Here is a 14,165-nt window from a genome sequence, read left to right on the forward strand (position 1 = left end):
GCATTCAAACCCTGCCATAGTTGTCGAGCATCCCTCATTGATTCCGGTCTATTCTGGATTCTCCACTTCGCCCGAGAGATTGCTTTCCAGAGATCATAGCTGCATCCGTTGCAGCGTTCTTAATCTCCAGACTTGAATACCTCTGATCTGGCTCTCAGCAGATGGTGTGAACCTCTTTGCATTCATCCTTGTGTTACACATTAGGACCTTAAAATATGTACATGTTTCCACGGAATCATCAGAAGAAATTACAAAAACTGTTTGAAATTCAGTAGTGAAAGACACTATGAATGACTTAACAAATTCTTGTTCTGAACTACTGTACAGAGACCTGTTTGTTACTTTGGATACTTCTGATTCCATCGTAGGCATGTCACTTCTGTATGTTTATCGTACTGCTAAATGTTCAATACATCAATCATTAGAGGAAAAAAGGTTGCAGTCCTTGTGCAGTAATAGTTTCTCTATTAGTATTTGTAAGTTTTTCCTGAAACTAGCAATAAGGTAGCTACATATCATGCATCCATTTATAACTGAGCCATCTGCCCGTTTATATGAGGCCTTGCTGCCCTTAGCTAATTCAATGATCCATGCTTGTTTGAATATGGAGGTTTGTCTTTGAGCTTATGAATGACAAAAGAAACACGCTAAGTTGCGTGCCTTGGGTCTGTTCCCATTCTTTGCACAGATTAACCTTTCAGTATGACACTTTCTTGTGGTTTGGAATCACAGTTAATGGTACAACTTAGGCAATGTCCACACTAGACTGGATAATTTTGAAAACACTAGTTTTGCATAAAAACGATAGGCGTCCACACCAGGCATTTTTGAAACGGGTATTTGGGCAAATCTCCTCCTACTGGGCATGCGCAGGACACACCTACAGAATTCACCGGGTTCGACGAGTACGCCCAACTCTGACAGTTTGGACCAAGCAACAGGTGATGGCTGCGACATGTTTGGTGTGGAATCTCGCCGTGAAAGACTTGGTGCACGTTTGTCCAGTTACAGACTAGAAAACCTTAAAAGGAAATTGCCAAACGACGGTCAGCTGTTGACTCTCGCGCAGGAGGACTTAAAACTAAAAAAAAACAAATACTGGAGCGTACGGAGGCAACCGACAGGGAGTTCACAGACAGTATGACCTGGCTGATGACGAATAATGAAAAACTGACTAACTCTGTTGCAGAAGAATTTGTAATGATGAGGAATATGATGGCTCCTCTCCCCCCCCCCCAGTACTTTGGCCCCACTCCCACAGAGGGGTCACCCTGGAAACATCTCCTATATCCATAGTCTCTTCACCGATGAAAGGGACGACAGCTACAACTAAATGCAATAAGGCTTGTTACTGGGCAAAAGTGAAATTTGCTGTTACCTCAGTTGTTTGCCTTTATTTTTGCTATGTCTTTCTGTATTATTTTGCTGTATTTAACATGTGTAATAAAACAAGTTACTGGGCAAAAGTGATTTTATTTTTACCTGAGTAAAAGTGAAACTTACGATTTTCCTTTTTTGGCCTTAACATTTTCACATCTATGCCAACCATAAGCTACTACTTAAAAATGAAATTTTGAAAGTACTGACAATTGCATCTATTGAATGTTTGCACAAGCAATACATTAATAAAGCACCTTGTTAAATGTATAAAACATGTCTGCATCAGTGTTATCTTGTATTTCCGTACAATGTTACATTAGGCTGTTACACATCTATTGTCAGAGAAGTACTTGCATAAATAGGTAAACCACCTTCATACAAGTAAGGACAGAAAACAGGGCAAAGTGAGTATACTTATTTATTCAGTATTCAGTAAGTTATGGGGTCAAAGTACTTGGTGAGTACATTTCTAACCCTTCTGGCTTCAGTCTCGTTGCCGTCTGTTTTGAAATTGCCAGGTTGTGTGGGGGGTTGAAATTAACCTAGACAATAAACAACACACGCATGAAGCTGTCCGCCATTGTTGCTGTGGTGTTGGAGGTTGCGTTCAAGAAAACAATGAAACGCCGCGTTGCCACCACCATCTGTTCCGGCACGTCACGACGTCTTTAAAAAGAGCCGGTTACCCTGTACACACTACACCAGCCATTAGGCGTTTTCAGATTTAAACATTCTGGAGAGCGTTTTTGAAAAGCTCCATTTTCGGGGGAGGAAAACACCGTTTCAGTGTGGATGGAGGGTCAAAACGAAGAGAAAAAGCTTCGGTTACGGATTTATCTGGTCTGGTGTGGACGTAGTCGTAGTCTGCAAAGAATCCTAAAGCAATAGGATAATTAGATTCAGGGATGAATATGCACTTAGATTTAAATGGGATTTTTGCCTAGTTCAGGGACAAAGTAAGATGGATCCAAAAACCCATGAAGATAAGCCTTCATTGCTTGTAGCTGCTCCTTTAATATCTAGATTCACCATTATGTGAAAAATAGTTGACTCTTGCCAAAATTCTCATCTATTATTTTGTCTTCAGTCATAGCTAAAGCTTTGGGACATAAAAAGAACTTCAATTATGAAATGTAGTTCTGACGTGCTATTGAAAAACTTATGCTGGCAAAAGTAGAGTGGAGCATTCAGTTAATGTGCAAGAAGGAGCTGATCTACATTAAGTACTGTTTGCTGGATGTTGAGCGAAAGCTCTATGTAAGTTGTTACCATGTACAATTTGAGGCTCTTTTCTTGTTCACAGGCGGAGAAGCAATCACTTAAACTGCATGTGGAGCGCCTGGAGAAGGAACTGCAGCAGCTCCTTGAACAGAACACCCAGTTGACCAGCAAGTTGCACAAATCTGAGCGAGAGGTTAATGCTTTGTCTATCAAAGTGAGTCAAAGAAAGGATGCCTGCACTAGATTCCCTGGAGTATTTAAATAGTTGTGCTAAGTTACTTTTAAATATTTTGAAGATAATAAAGATCACTCTTACTTTTCTTGTACATTAATGGGATTGGCTAGAAATAAATGCTTCAGATCAAACATTGCCAAGAGTCTATTTGCCTCTTCTATGTTGCATCCATTTGTATTCCATAGGAAGTTCCACAACTGTTTTGTATGAGTTAAAAGCTCGAAGAATTGATCTGTGTGGTGTACTTAATCTCCAGGGGACTAAATTTTGATGTATGTTTTTAAAAAGAGTTATAGTAAAGCAAGTTAATAGAAATTGCAATTCCCTTTGTTCTTCAGATTTCTCTCTCTGCTCCAGTATCACTAATTTATGATGTGACAACTGCCTTATGCCTGTTTTCTTGCTGTTGCATTGCAAAGGTCAGAATAGTATTGAAACCAATCCTGCCATGAAAAGATGCAAGCCAGTTAAGTTGTATGTTTGGTATTTGCAAGTCTTAGTTCCACCATGTACTGTGGATTATAACTGACCTACATTTGCTCTACTAAATTGCAGTTTGGTTGTTTTGCTAATACTGAATGATTTGCATCCTATCTGATCAATGGATTATAAAGCGATAGTTTAAAAAGGGAGGATGGTAACCCTAAATTATTTTCTTATCGTTACAGCTGGAAGAATGCAAACATTCCCATAAGCTGGAAGTTACAAACATCAAACTAGAAGCAGCAAAAGCCAAAGGAGAAATTGAAAGGGAAAGGGATAACATGCAAAGCCAATTTGATGGTAGGTATCCTTGCTGAATTCTGTTTGATATATTGCTATGGACTTCCTTTTAGTCATTTTTTTATAGAGCACTACAGCACAAAATCAGGCCCTTTGGCTCATCTAGTCCATGCCAAGCTGTTATTCTGCCCAATGCCATCTACCTGCAGCTAGACCTTAGCCCTCCATACCTCTCCCATCCATGTACTTACCCAAACTACTTAAAAGCTGAAATCGAACCCACATCCACCACTTGTGCTGGCAAAGCAAGACTCTCAAAATGCTGAAGGACTCAACAGGCCAAGCAGCATCTGTGGAAAAGAGTAAGCGTCAACGTTTTGGTCTGAGACCCTTCATCAGGACTGGTTGCAGCTGGGTCCACACTCCCATCACCCTCAAATTAAATAAGCTCCCCTTAAATATTTCACCTTTCACCTATGACCTCTAGTTCTAGTCTCACTCAACCTTAGTGGAAAAAAAACCTGCTTGCATTTACCCCATTTTTATCTCTTTGTAATTTCGTACAGGTCTATCAAATCTCCCTCATTGTCCCAACGCTCCAGGGAATGAAGTCCTAATGTATTCAGTCTTTACCTATAACTCAGGTCCTCAGGTCCTGGCAACATGATTGTAAATTTTCTCTGTACTTTTTCAAACTTATTGATATCCTTCCTGTGGATAGGTGACCAGAACTGCACACGATACTCCAAATTAGGCCTCGCCACCATCTTGTACAGCTCCAACATAGCATCCCAACTCCTGTACTCAGTACTTAGATTTATGAAGGCAAATGTGCAAAAAATCTCTCTTTACGACCCTATCTGTTGTGCCATTTTCAAAGCTATTTGGATTTTGACTTGTATCACTTAGTTCTTCATGAAAGTGCAAAGAAGGTTCAGAGAAATGTGACTGTAGGCTAAAATTGAAAGGCATGGAGTTGAATCTGCTTATTCAGCTATTTGGATAAATTGTTGTCCTCTATGTGGCTTTTCACGTCTTTTCTAAGCTGCTCTTCTAATTGACTGCTGAACTTGTGAATGATGTTTACAATAGCGTAGTGATTACTATACTGCCATTACAGCACCAGCAATCCAATTTCAGTTCTGTGGCTGTTTGTAAGGAGTTTGTACGTTCTCGCCATGACTGTGTGGGTTTCCTCCCACATTCCAAATATACAGGTCGACCTTCACTAATCCGACTACCTGTAATCTGGTTCCTTTGATAATCCAGCACTGATTATGCTTAATATGATCCTTCTGTAATTCGGCATTTTCACTAATCCAGCGCTCCTCAGGTCCCAATGGTGCCGGATTAGTGAAGGTCGACCTGTATATGAGTCAATAGGTCAATGGGTGTAATTGGACGGCATGGGTTTGTTGGACCAGAGTGACCTGTTACTGTGCTGTATCAAAAAGTAAACTAAAGTGAAATTCATTTGTATTTTTTTTTGACCAATAGGTTTGCAGTCAGATAATGAAATTCTGAGGGCCAACATTGAAAGGCACAAAGAACTTATGGCAGAAAAAGAAAGAGAGCTAATCCGGAAAGTTCAGGCAGCTAAAGAAGATGATTTCCAGAAACTTTCAGCACTACAAGATGAAAAGTGTGTATTCTTCTAGAAACTTTTAGAAGAAAAAAAAATTAAGTACAGTATTGCCTATCAATTCTTTCTACCCTTATACATTAGATACCACTGAAATCTAGCCCCATTTTTTCCATCAACTTTGTCGTCTTTGTCAAATCTGTGTTTATAAATAATATTGTCTTGTCCTACAGTAGTTAGTCTTATGTAACTTTCCTGGTCACCCCGCTATGGGAAGGATGTTGAGACTTAACAGAGGGTGCAGAAGAGGTTTACCAGGATGCTGCCTGGCTTAGAGGGCATGTGTTATCACAAGAAGCTGAATAAGAACAAACCTGTTTTTTTTTTGTACTGTGAGTGCCGGAGGCTGAGGGGAGATCTAATAGAGGTTTACAAGATTATTAGAGACATAGATAGAATGGACAGATATTATCTGTTTCCCAGGATTGAAATGTCTAATACCCCAGAGGGCATGCATTGGAAGTGAGAGGGGGTGCGGTGCGTTCAAGGGGATATGAGGGGTAAGTTTTTTTTTACTTGGAGTTGTGGATGCCTGGAATGGGTTGCCTGGTATGGTGGTAGAGGAAAATACCGTAGAGGCTTTTAAGAGAAGTTTGGAAGGCACATGGATGTAAGGAAGATGGAGAGATATGGACATGGTGTAGGTAGGAGGGATTAGTGTTTGGCTGTTTTTGATTTGCTTTTTAGCTGATTTGCCACAACAATGTGAGCCAATTGGCCTGTTGCTGTTCTATGTTCTATGTTCTATGATTCGCAGGGAAGTAACTTTGGACAAGGTAAACAAGGCAAGAGAATACATAGTATACGATATAACAGGTGGGTAATGAAAGAAATATAATATATACAGTACTAGTTAAGCTCCAGTTAGCTGATATGTGACCACTCGTTAGACCATAATTAGAAACAATGCTAATTAGAACACAGCTGGACCACATTATGTTGATCGGGATATCAGTGTGAAAGAATGCGATAGCACCAGAGAGGTTACACAAGAGGTTCATGACGACTCTAGAATTTCTTCAGCGAGTTAGTCTGTTGGAGGAACTCAGCAGGTTGTGCAAATTGGAAGAAGGAAAGAAATTGTTAATGTTTCAGGTTGAAACCTGCATCAGGACCTCTGTTGACTCTGACAGGAAACAATAAAGTGACAATGTGAGTCACTCTTCTAGGTAGTAGCAGGCATATAAAAACAGTATTTAATGTTAATGGGCAGAGGTGTTGATCAGCTTGTGACAGCTTGTGGGGTAGTTACTGCTTTTAAGACAAGAGATCATAAGACATAGGAACAGAATTGGGCCATTCGGCCCTTTGAGTCTGCTCAGCTATCTCATCACGGCTGATCCATTTCCCTCTCAACCCCATAACCTTTGACACCCTGACTAATCAAGAACCTATCAGCTTCTGCCTTAAATGCATCCAGTGACCTGGCCACCACAGCTGCCTGTGGCAATGAATTCCACAGATTCACCATCCTCTGGTTAAAGAAATTTCTCCTCATCTTTGTTCTAAATGGACGCCCCTCTATTTTGAGACTGTATCCTCTGGTCCTAGACTCCCCCACCAAAGGAAACATCCTCTTCACATCCTCTCTATCTAGGTCTTTCAACACTCAATAAGTTTCAATCAGATTCCTGCCCCCCCCCCCCATTCTTCTAAATTCCATCAAGTACAGGCCCAGAGCCTTCAATCACTGCTCATTTGATAACTCTTTCATTCCTGGAACCACCTCTGAACCTTCTCCAATGTCAGTGCATCCTTTCTTAAATAAGGGGCCCAAAACTGTTCACAATGCAAGTGATGCCTCACCAGTGCCTTATACAGACTCAGCATTGCATACTTGCTTTTATGTTCTAGTCCTCTTGAAATGAATGACAACATTACATTTGACTTTTTCACCACTGATTCAACCTGCAAATTAACCTTTAGAGAATCTTGCATGAGCACTCCCAAATCTTGGATTCTCATTTAGAAAGTAGTCTATGCTTCTCCCCAAGTGCATGACCATGCACTTCCTGACACAGTGGTCTATCTTCCACATTTTTGTCCATTCTCCAAATCTGTCAGAGTCCTTCTGCAGCTTCTCTGCTTCCTCAACACTACCTGCCCCTCCAGCTATGTTCATATCGTCCTCAAACTTGGCCAAGAAGCCATCAGTTTCATCATCCAAATCTCCAACCTAAAAAGAAGCGGTCCCAACACAGACCCTGTGGAACACCACTAGTTACTGGCAACCAATCCAGAAAGGATCCCTTTATTTCTGCTGTTTGCCTCCTGCCAATCAGTCAGCGCTTTAACCATACTAATATCTTTCCTGTGGTTCCCTGGGCTCTTAACATGTGAAGCAGCCTCATGTGTGGTATGTTGTACAAGGCCTTCTGAAAATCCAAGTACACAACATCCACCAGTTCTCCTTTGTCTATCCTGCTTGTTATTTCTTCAAAGAATTCCAACAGATCTGCCGGACTGTTTTCCCATAAAGAAACCATGCCTATTTTGTTATGTGCCTCCAAGTATCCCAAAACCACATCCTAACATTCAACTCCAACATCTTCCCAACCACTGAGGTTGGGCTAACTGGCTTATAATTTCCTTTCTCCTGCCTCCCTCCCTTCTTGAAGAGTGGAGTAACATATGCAATTTTTCAATCTTCCAGAACCATATCAGAATCTAATGATTCTTGAAGGATCATTACTAATGCCTTCACAATCTCTTCAGCTACTTTTATCTTTTAGAACCCTGGGATGTAGTCCATCAATTCCAGGTTACTTATCTACCTTAAGACCTTTGTTTCCTAAGCACCATCTCCCTAGTAACAGCATCTACATTCACTTCTGCCCCTTGACACTCTCGAACTTCTGGCCCAGTACTAGTATCTTCCACAGTGAAGACTGGTGCAAAATATTTATTCAGTTCATCTGCCATTTTTTTTGTACCCCATTACTATCTCTCCAACGTCATTCTACGATTGCCTCTCTTTTAATTTTTTTATATACATGGTGTTTTTTTTTTGTTTCCTTCTGTTGTTCGTTAAAGTTTTCCCAGTCCTGTGACTCCCCACTAATTCTTGCTCTATTATAGACCCTCTCTTTTGCTTTTATGTTGGCCTTGTCTTCCTTTGCCAGTCATAGTTGTGCTATCCTGCCTTGAGGGTACTTCCTCTTCTTTGGGATATATCCATCCCATGCCTTCTGAATTGCTTCCAGAAACTCCACCTTTGCTGGTCTGCCATCATCCCTACTAGTGTCCCCTTCCAATCTACTTTGGCCAGCTCCTCTCTTGCCTCTGTAATTCCCTTTACTCCACTGTAATTCTGATACACCTGACTTTAGCTTCTCCCTCTCAAATTGCAGGGTAAATTCTGTAATATTATGATCGCTGTTTCCTAAGAGCTCCATTACCTTAAGTTCCTTAATCATATCCTGTTCATTTCACAACACCCAGTTCAGAATTGCTGATGTCCCTAGTGGGCTTAACCACAAGGTGCTCCAAAAAGCCATCTTGGAGACGTCCCACAAATTCTCTCTTTGGATCCAGCATCAACTTGACTTTCCCAATTTATAGGCATGTTTAAATCACCCATGACTAATGTAACATTGCCTTTTTGACATGCTCTTTCTATCTCCTGCTGTAACTTGTAGACCACATCCTGGCTACTGTTTGGAAACCTATAAATAACTCCTATCCGGGTCTTCTTGCCCTTGCATTTCTTTAACTCCACCCATAAGGATACTACATCTTCCAATTCTATGTCACCTCTTTCTAAAGACATGATTTGAATGTATGGCTGAGGAATTGGTGCAGGGAGCTGGGTTTCAGATTTATGGATCATTGAAATCTCTTCTGGGGAAGGTATGACTTGTACAAAAGTGACAGGCTACACCTGAACCCAAAGGGGACCAATGTCCTTGTGGGCAGGTTTGCTGGAGCTTTTGGAGAGGGTTTAAACTAATTTGGTAGGGGTATGGGAACCGGAGTGATAGGCCTGAGGGTAGGGATGTTGGTTGACAAGCAGAGTTAGTGTATAGTGAGCCGGTCAAGGAGGACAGGTAGGTGACAGGGCAAAGCTGCAGTGAGTGGGATGGATTGCAGTGTAAAAGGGTCACAAATACAGGACTGAAGTTGTTATATTGGAATGCACACAGTATATGAACAATAGTAGATGATCTTGTGGCGCTGTTAGACATTGTGAGTATCACAGATTTATGGCTGAAAGACGATTGTAGTTGGGAGCTTAATATCCAAGAATACACAATCTGTTAAAAGGACAGGCAGGTAGTCAGATTAGGAGGAGGAGCTCTGCTGGTTTAAAAAATGAAATCTGCGAATCATCCTATTCTTGTCCTCACTGATGTGTGGCACAAGCAACAAACCAAAGATTATTACCCTGGAGGTCCTGCTTTTCAGCTTTCTAGCTAGCTCTCTTAATTCTCTCTTTAGGACCTCCTGTCTTTTCCTTCCTATGTCATTGGTACCAATATGTACCAAGATGTCCACCCTCCCCCTTAAGGATACCATGGACACAATCTGAAACGTCCCTGACACTGGTTCCTACCAAGGCAATATACCATCTGGGTCTCGCTATTGAGTCCAGACTCTCCTATCTACTTCTCTAATGATGGTATCTCTTATCAGCAGTGCATTCCTCCTCTGTCCCCTTCCCTTCTGAGCCACAATGCCAGAGACCAAGTCACTGCAGAAAAAATCTCCTTGTCAATTTCAATCTTGCTCAATATTTTAATTGGTGAGAACTAATGAAACCAACCATGAGTTCACATTCCACTATTAGGAAACTCTTCATCCATCTCTCTTTGGCCTTCTCATAAAGTAGAGGCATTGGTGAGCTTTCTTGACTCCAGAATAGAACCAAAAGGTAGTGAACTTGATGGTGGCTTGAAATATAGTACTGAGGTAATGCAGCATTACTAAAAGTAGATTTTTATTTTTGAGATTTTGAACATAGACCATGGTGCTCCAGCCAACAAAAAAGGATATTGTGGTCATTTGTATGTATAACCAAGTTTGCCTTTTCAATGAAAGTAACCACAGTTTTAAAGTCACCCGTTGGAGACACCTTGTGATACTCTACAAATGCATCTTATTATTTCTTCAACAGAATTTTTTTTTAAATCACATTGAGCTACCTTTTCTAAACAATCTTCACTAGTCATCACCCTAAAGAAAGAGAGAAAGGATGAACTTACTTTAAGGTGTCCACCAATGTAATGTGATGTAATTGCATTTGCTGCTTGCATTACTTCTTATGCCCATTACTTTCATTGAGATCAGTGGAATCCAGTGTCAATGGAACAAAGTGATATTGTTTATTTTTTTTCTCACCTATGTCAAATTTCATCCATGAGGTTTTTACTTGAACACTGGTAGTCTTGTAAGTTTTTGCTTATTGAAAAGTAATAATGGAAATACTTATTTATTCAAAGATTGGAACTGGAAAATAAAGTTGCTGACCTGGAGAGACTGAAGGCTGAACAGGATATAACACGGCAGGCTGAAAAGGAACATCTGGGAGAGAAAATACATGCTGTGCAGTTAGAAGAGGAGGCATCCAAGAGGGAGATCTTGAATCTCAGGTTTGAACTGGAGCACCAAAGTTTGAAATACATCTTAATTTTTATTTTCCACAGGTCTCACAGATGTCTGAAAATGCGTTGTGCATTTTATAACAGATGACAATTTTTTAAATTGTTGGGGGAAAATGTCAAGGCTGAATAATCACTAATCTTCCCTATATTAAATGTTTATCATTAAACACCCATTTTTGACCCAGCCTAAAAATGCTCTTTGTACTAGAATAGCATTCGTTGGAGAACTGGGAATTTGCAAATGGTGTTGTGAGTGACTTGGGGTAGAGAACTTCCTTCAAGTACAGTCACAGAAGGAAAAGCAGGCATAGAACTTGTGTGGGGGAAGAAATACAAGGAAATTATTGAGAAGGCCTTATTTGTAATTGTAACAGAGAAATAGTTCTTATGTTCTCATGAGATAGCAGTGTCAAATCATAGGCAAATTTGTATGGAGGGACTGACTGAGGGTGTTAGTAACCTTTGGAAAGAGTGCAATAAAATGAAATAGAAGCTGAATTCTAAAGATGAGAAAATATATGTTGGAGAAGCTGAGGGATGAAAGCAGTTTGCTGAGAGAGAGACTTGGCATGGGACGTGGATTGCCAAATTTGGAAAAAAAAATTAAAACTGAGTTAGGAATGGTGGAACAGAATGAGAAGTTCAGAGGTAGATGGTTCTAGAGAAGTGAAGAGACAGGCAGGGGTAAACTTCAGCAACATGATTCACTGTTTTTGTTTACTGGACTTGTATAGAAAGGACCAGCAGATTGTAAATTTTGGTGCCTGTTTGCTATCACTTCATGCTTCAGGTCGAAACTTCAACAACACATACATCGGATCAATGAACTTGAGAAAGAAAAGAATGACAGTGGTGAACTAATACAGGTACCTTATTACCTGTTTTCTGAAAGCATTCTCTTGTAATCAGAGAGCTCTAATAGAGCATTGCACTACAATGCATCTATACTATTGCAGCAAACTAAATTCCTCTGAATGTCTCCAAATTCTATTTGTCCCCAAAAATTCCTTTGTGATTCTATTTTTAAAATATCTTGCACATTTCCATTCTCTGTAGAAATTATGGAAAAGCTGATATAAACTATGAACAATAAACTACTTTTAAGCTACTATAATATAAAATTCTCAGAGCATTTAAACTATTTTGAACAATTGTTTATTTTTCAGTTACAATAATGCTTATTTCATGGCACTTTTCAACCTAGATTGTAAACTTTATGTTGAGAATTATTTATGTTGCTTATGTTGGTTTAAAAACTCCAATGATTGTAAGATAAAGAAATTGAACTTCAAGCTCCTTGTACGAATTGGCAAGATGCACATTAAAAGAAACCTGACTTTCAATGGGAACTAAATTTTGATTTTCCTTTTCCATATTTTGATCTTGCTTTCCTGCCACCACCCCCAAACACCCAACCGAAGCAAATCAATGAACTACAGATCCAGTTTAACACTGTGTCACAGTCAGAAAACGATTTACTGGAGAACAATAGGAAGCTACGAGAAACGCTTGATCGCTTAAAGGAGGAAGTACGAGATGGAAGAAGCAAAGTGGAACGGGCACAGCAGGAAGCTGAGAAGTAATTACCTCTTTTTCAATTAGAATAATTTTAGTAGCAGGATTTTAGCTGTTCTGCTTGATCATTTCCCCATTTCTTTGTAGTAAATGTGGAACTCAAGAATCTGGGTAATCTTAGTTCATGCCAGAAATCTTGTTCTGGCTGAAAACAGAAAATAATTACTTTAGTACTATCATTCACTCAATTATTGTCCCACATCACATTAAGTTTGATTAGGGCTGTTTAATTATTGTGATTTCTAAATTATTCTGTCCTCTTCAGATCCATATTGAAAGGATTAATATTTGCCAATAGGAGTAGGACTGCATCTTAATTATTGTATATCTTCTAATTCTTTTCAATATTACTGTAGACAGAATAGACAAGAAGATACAGGAGCAGAATTAAGCTATTCGGCCCAGTGAATCTGATCCACCATTCCATCAAGGCAGACTTATTATTCCTCTCAACCTTATCCTCTTGCTTCTCCCCGTAACTTACTAATCAAGAAAATATCAATGTCAACTGTAAATGTACCCAATATTTGGCCTCCACATCTGTCTGTGGATATGAATTCCACAGATTCACCAAGCTCTGGCTAAAGAAATTCCTCATCTCTATTCTAAAGGGACGTCCTTGTATTCTCAGGCTATGCCCTCTGGTTCTAGATTCACCCACTGTGGGAAACATCCACTCCACATCCAGTAGGCCTTTCCATATTTGGTCGATTTCATTGCGATCCCCCTTACTCTTCTAACTCCAGTGAATATAGGCTCATCAAACACTCCTTGTATGTTAACCCTTTAATTTGCAGGATCATTCTTACATAGAACATAGAATAGTACAGTGCAGTACAGGCCCTTCGGCCCACAATGTTGTGCCAACCCTCAAACCCTGCCTCCCATATAAGCCCCCACCTTAAATTCCTCCATATACCTGTCCACTAGTCTCTTAAACTTCACTAGTGTATCTGCCTCCACCACTGACTCAGGCAGTGCATTCCATGCACCAACCACTCTGAGTAAAAAACCTTCCTCTAATATCCCCCTTGAACTTCCCACCCCTTACCTGAAAGCCATGTCCTCTTGTATTGAGCAGTGGTGCCCTGGGGAAGAGGTGCTGGCCATCCACTCTATTTATTCCTCTTATTACCTTGTACACCTCTATCATGTCTCCTCTCATCCTCCTTCTCTCCAAAGAGTAAAACCCTAGCTCCCTTAATCTCTTAATTCTTGTTAGCTTTGTTACTTCCTGACCATATTACCTCCTCATTCTAATTCTCATAGTAACTTAGTGCATAGATAAAGCATTTCAAATATTAAATGATCCTGTGTTTTTAATATTACTACCAAGGATAGGATAGGATAGCAATAAGATTAATTTTCTAGTACAGTTGATGTTCTTCAAAGATTCATTTTGCAAAGTTTGCTTGAGAATCCCCAAGGCTGCTGGATGATCTGTCTCCTGTTTTGCACAGGCTGCTGGATGATCTGTCTCCTGTTTTGCACAGGCTGCTGGATGATCTGTCTCCTGTTTTGCACAGGCTGCTGGATGATCTGTCTCCTGTTTTGCACAGGCTGCTGGATGATCTGTCTCCTGTTTTGCACAGGCTGCTGGATGATCTGTCTCCTGTTTTGCACAGGCTGCTGGATGATCTGTCTCCTGTTTTGCACAGGCTGCTGGATGGCAGGCGTGTTCAGTGGTTGGAAGAGAGGCACAAGCTGCAGAGTCGAAATGCAGAACTGGAGGAGAAGTACTCCCAGGCCAAGGAGCGGCTGCAGCGTGCAGCTGTAGCTCAGAAGAAGG

General features: G+C 40.4%; 1 protein-coding gene across 4 annotated transcripts in view; it reads left to right on the forward strand.

The window, feature by feature from the left end:
• The window catches only part of cep83 (centrosomal protein 83), a 65,249-nt gene that overhangs the window by 42,904 nt on the left and 8,180 nt on the right, over positions 1–14,165 (forward strand). For 3 of the 4 annotated variants that reach the window (XM_063072286.1, XM_063072287.1, XM_063072289.1), the window contains 7 exons: positions 2,684–2,815; positions 3,505–3,619; positions 5,057–5,201; positions 10,640–10,789; positions 11,592–11,667; positions 12,223–12,380; positions 14,002–14,164. In XM_063072286.1, the coding sequence (XP_062928356.1) occupies positions 2,684–2,815; positions 3,505–3,619; positions 5,057–5,201; positions 10,640–10,789; positions 11,592–11,667; positions 12,223–12,380; positions 14,002–14,164 (939 nt within the window). The remainder of the gene's footprint in view (positions 1–2,683; positions 2,816–3,504; positions 3,620–5,056; positions 5,202–10,639; positions 10,790–11,591; positions 11,668–12,222; positions 12,381–14,001; position 14,165) is intronic. The other variant, XM_063072288.1, reaches the window with a different exon arrangement.

Source organism: Mobula hypostoma, chromosome 20 (assembly GCF_963921235.1).
Source record: "Mobula hypostoma chromosome 20, sMobHyp1.1, whole genome shotgun sequence".
In the NCBI taxonomy this organism is placed as follows: domain Eukaryota; kingdom Metazoa; phylum Chordata; class Chondrichthyes; order Myliobatiformes; family Myliobatidae; genus Mobula; species Mobula hypostoma.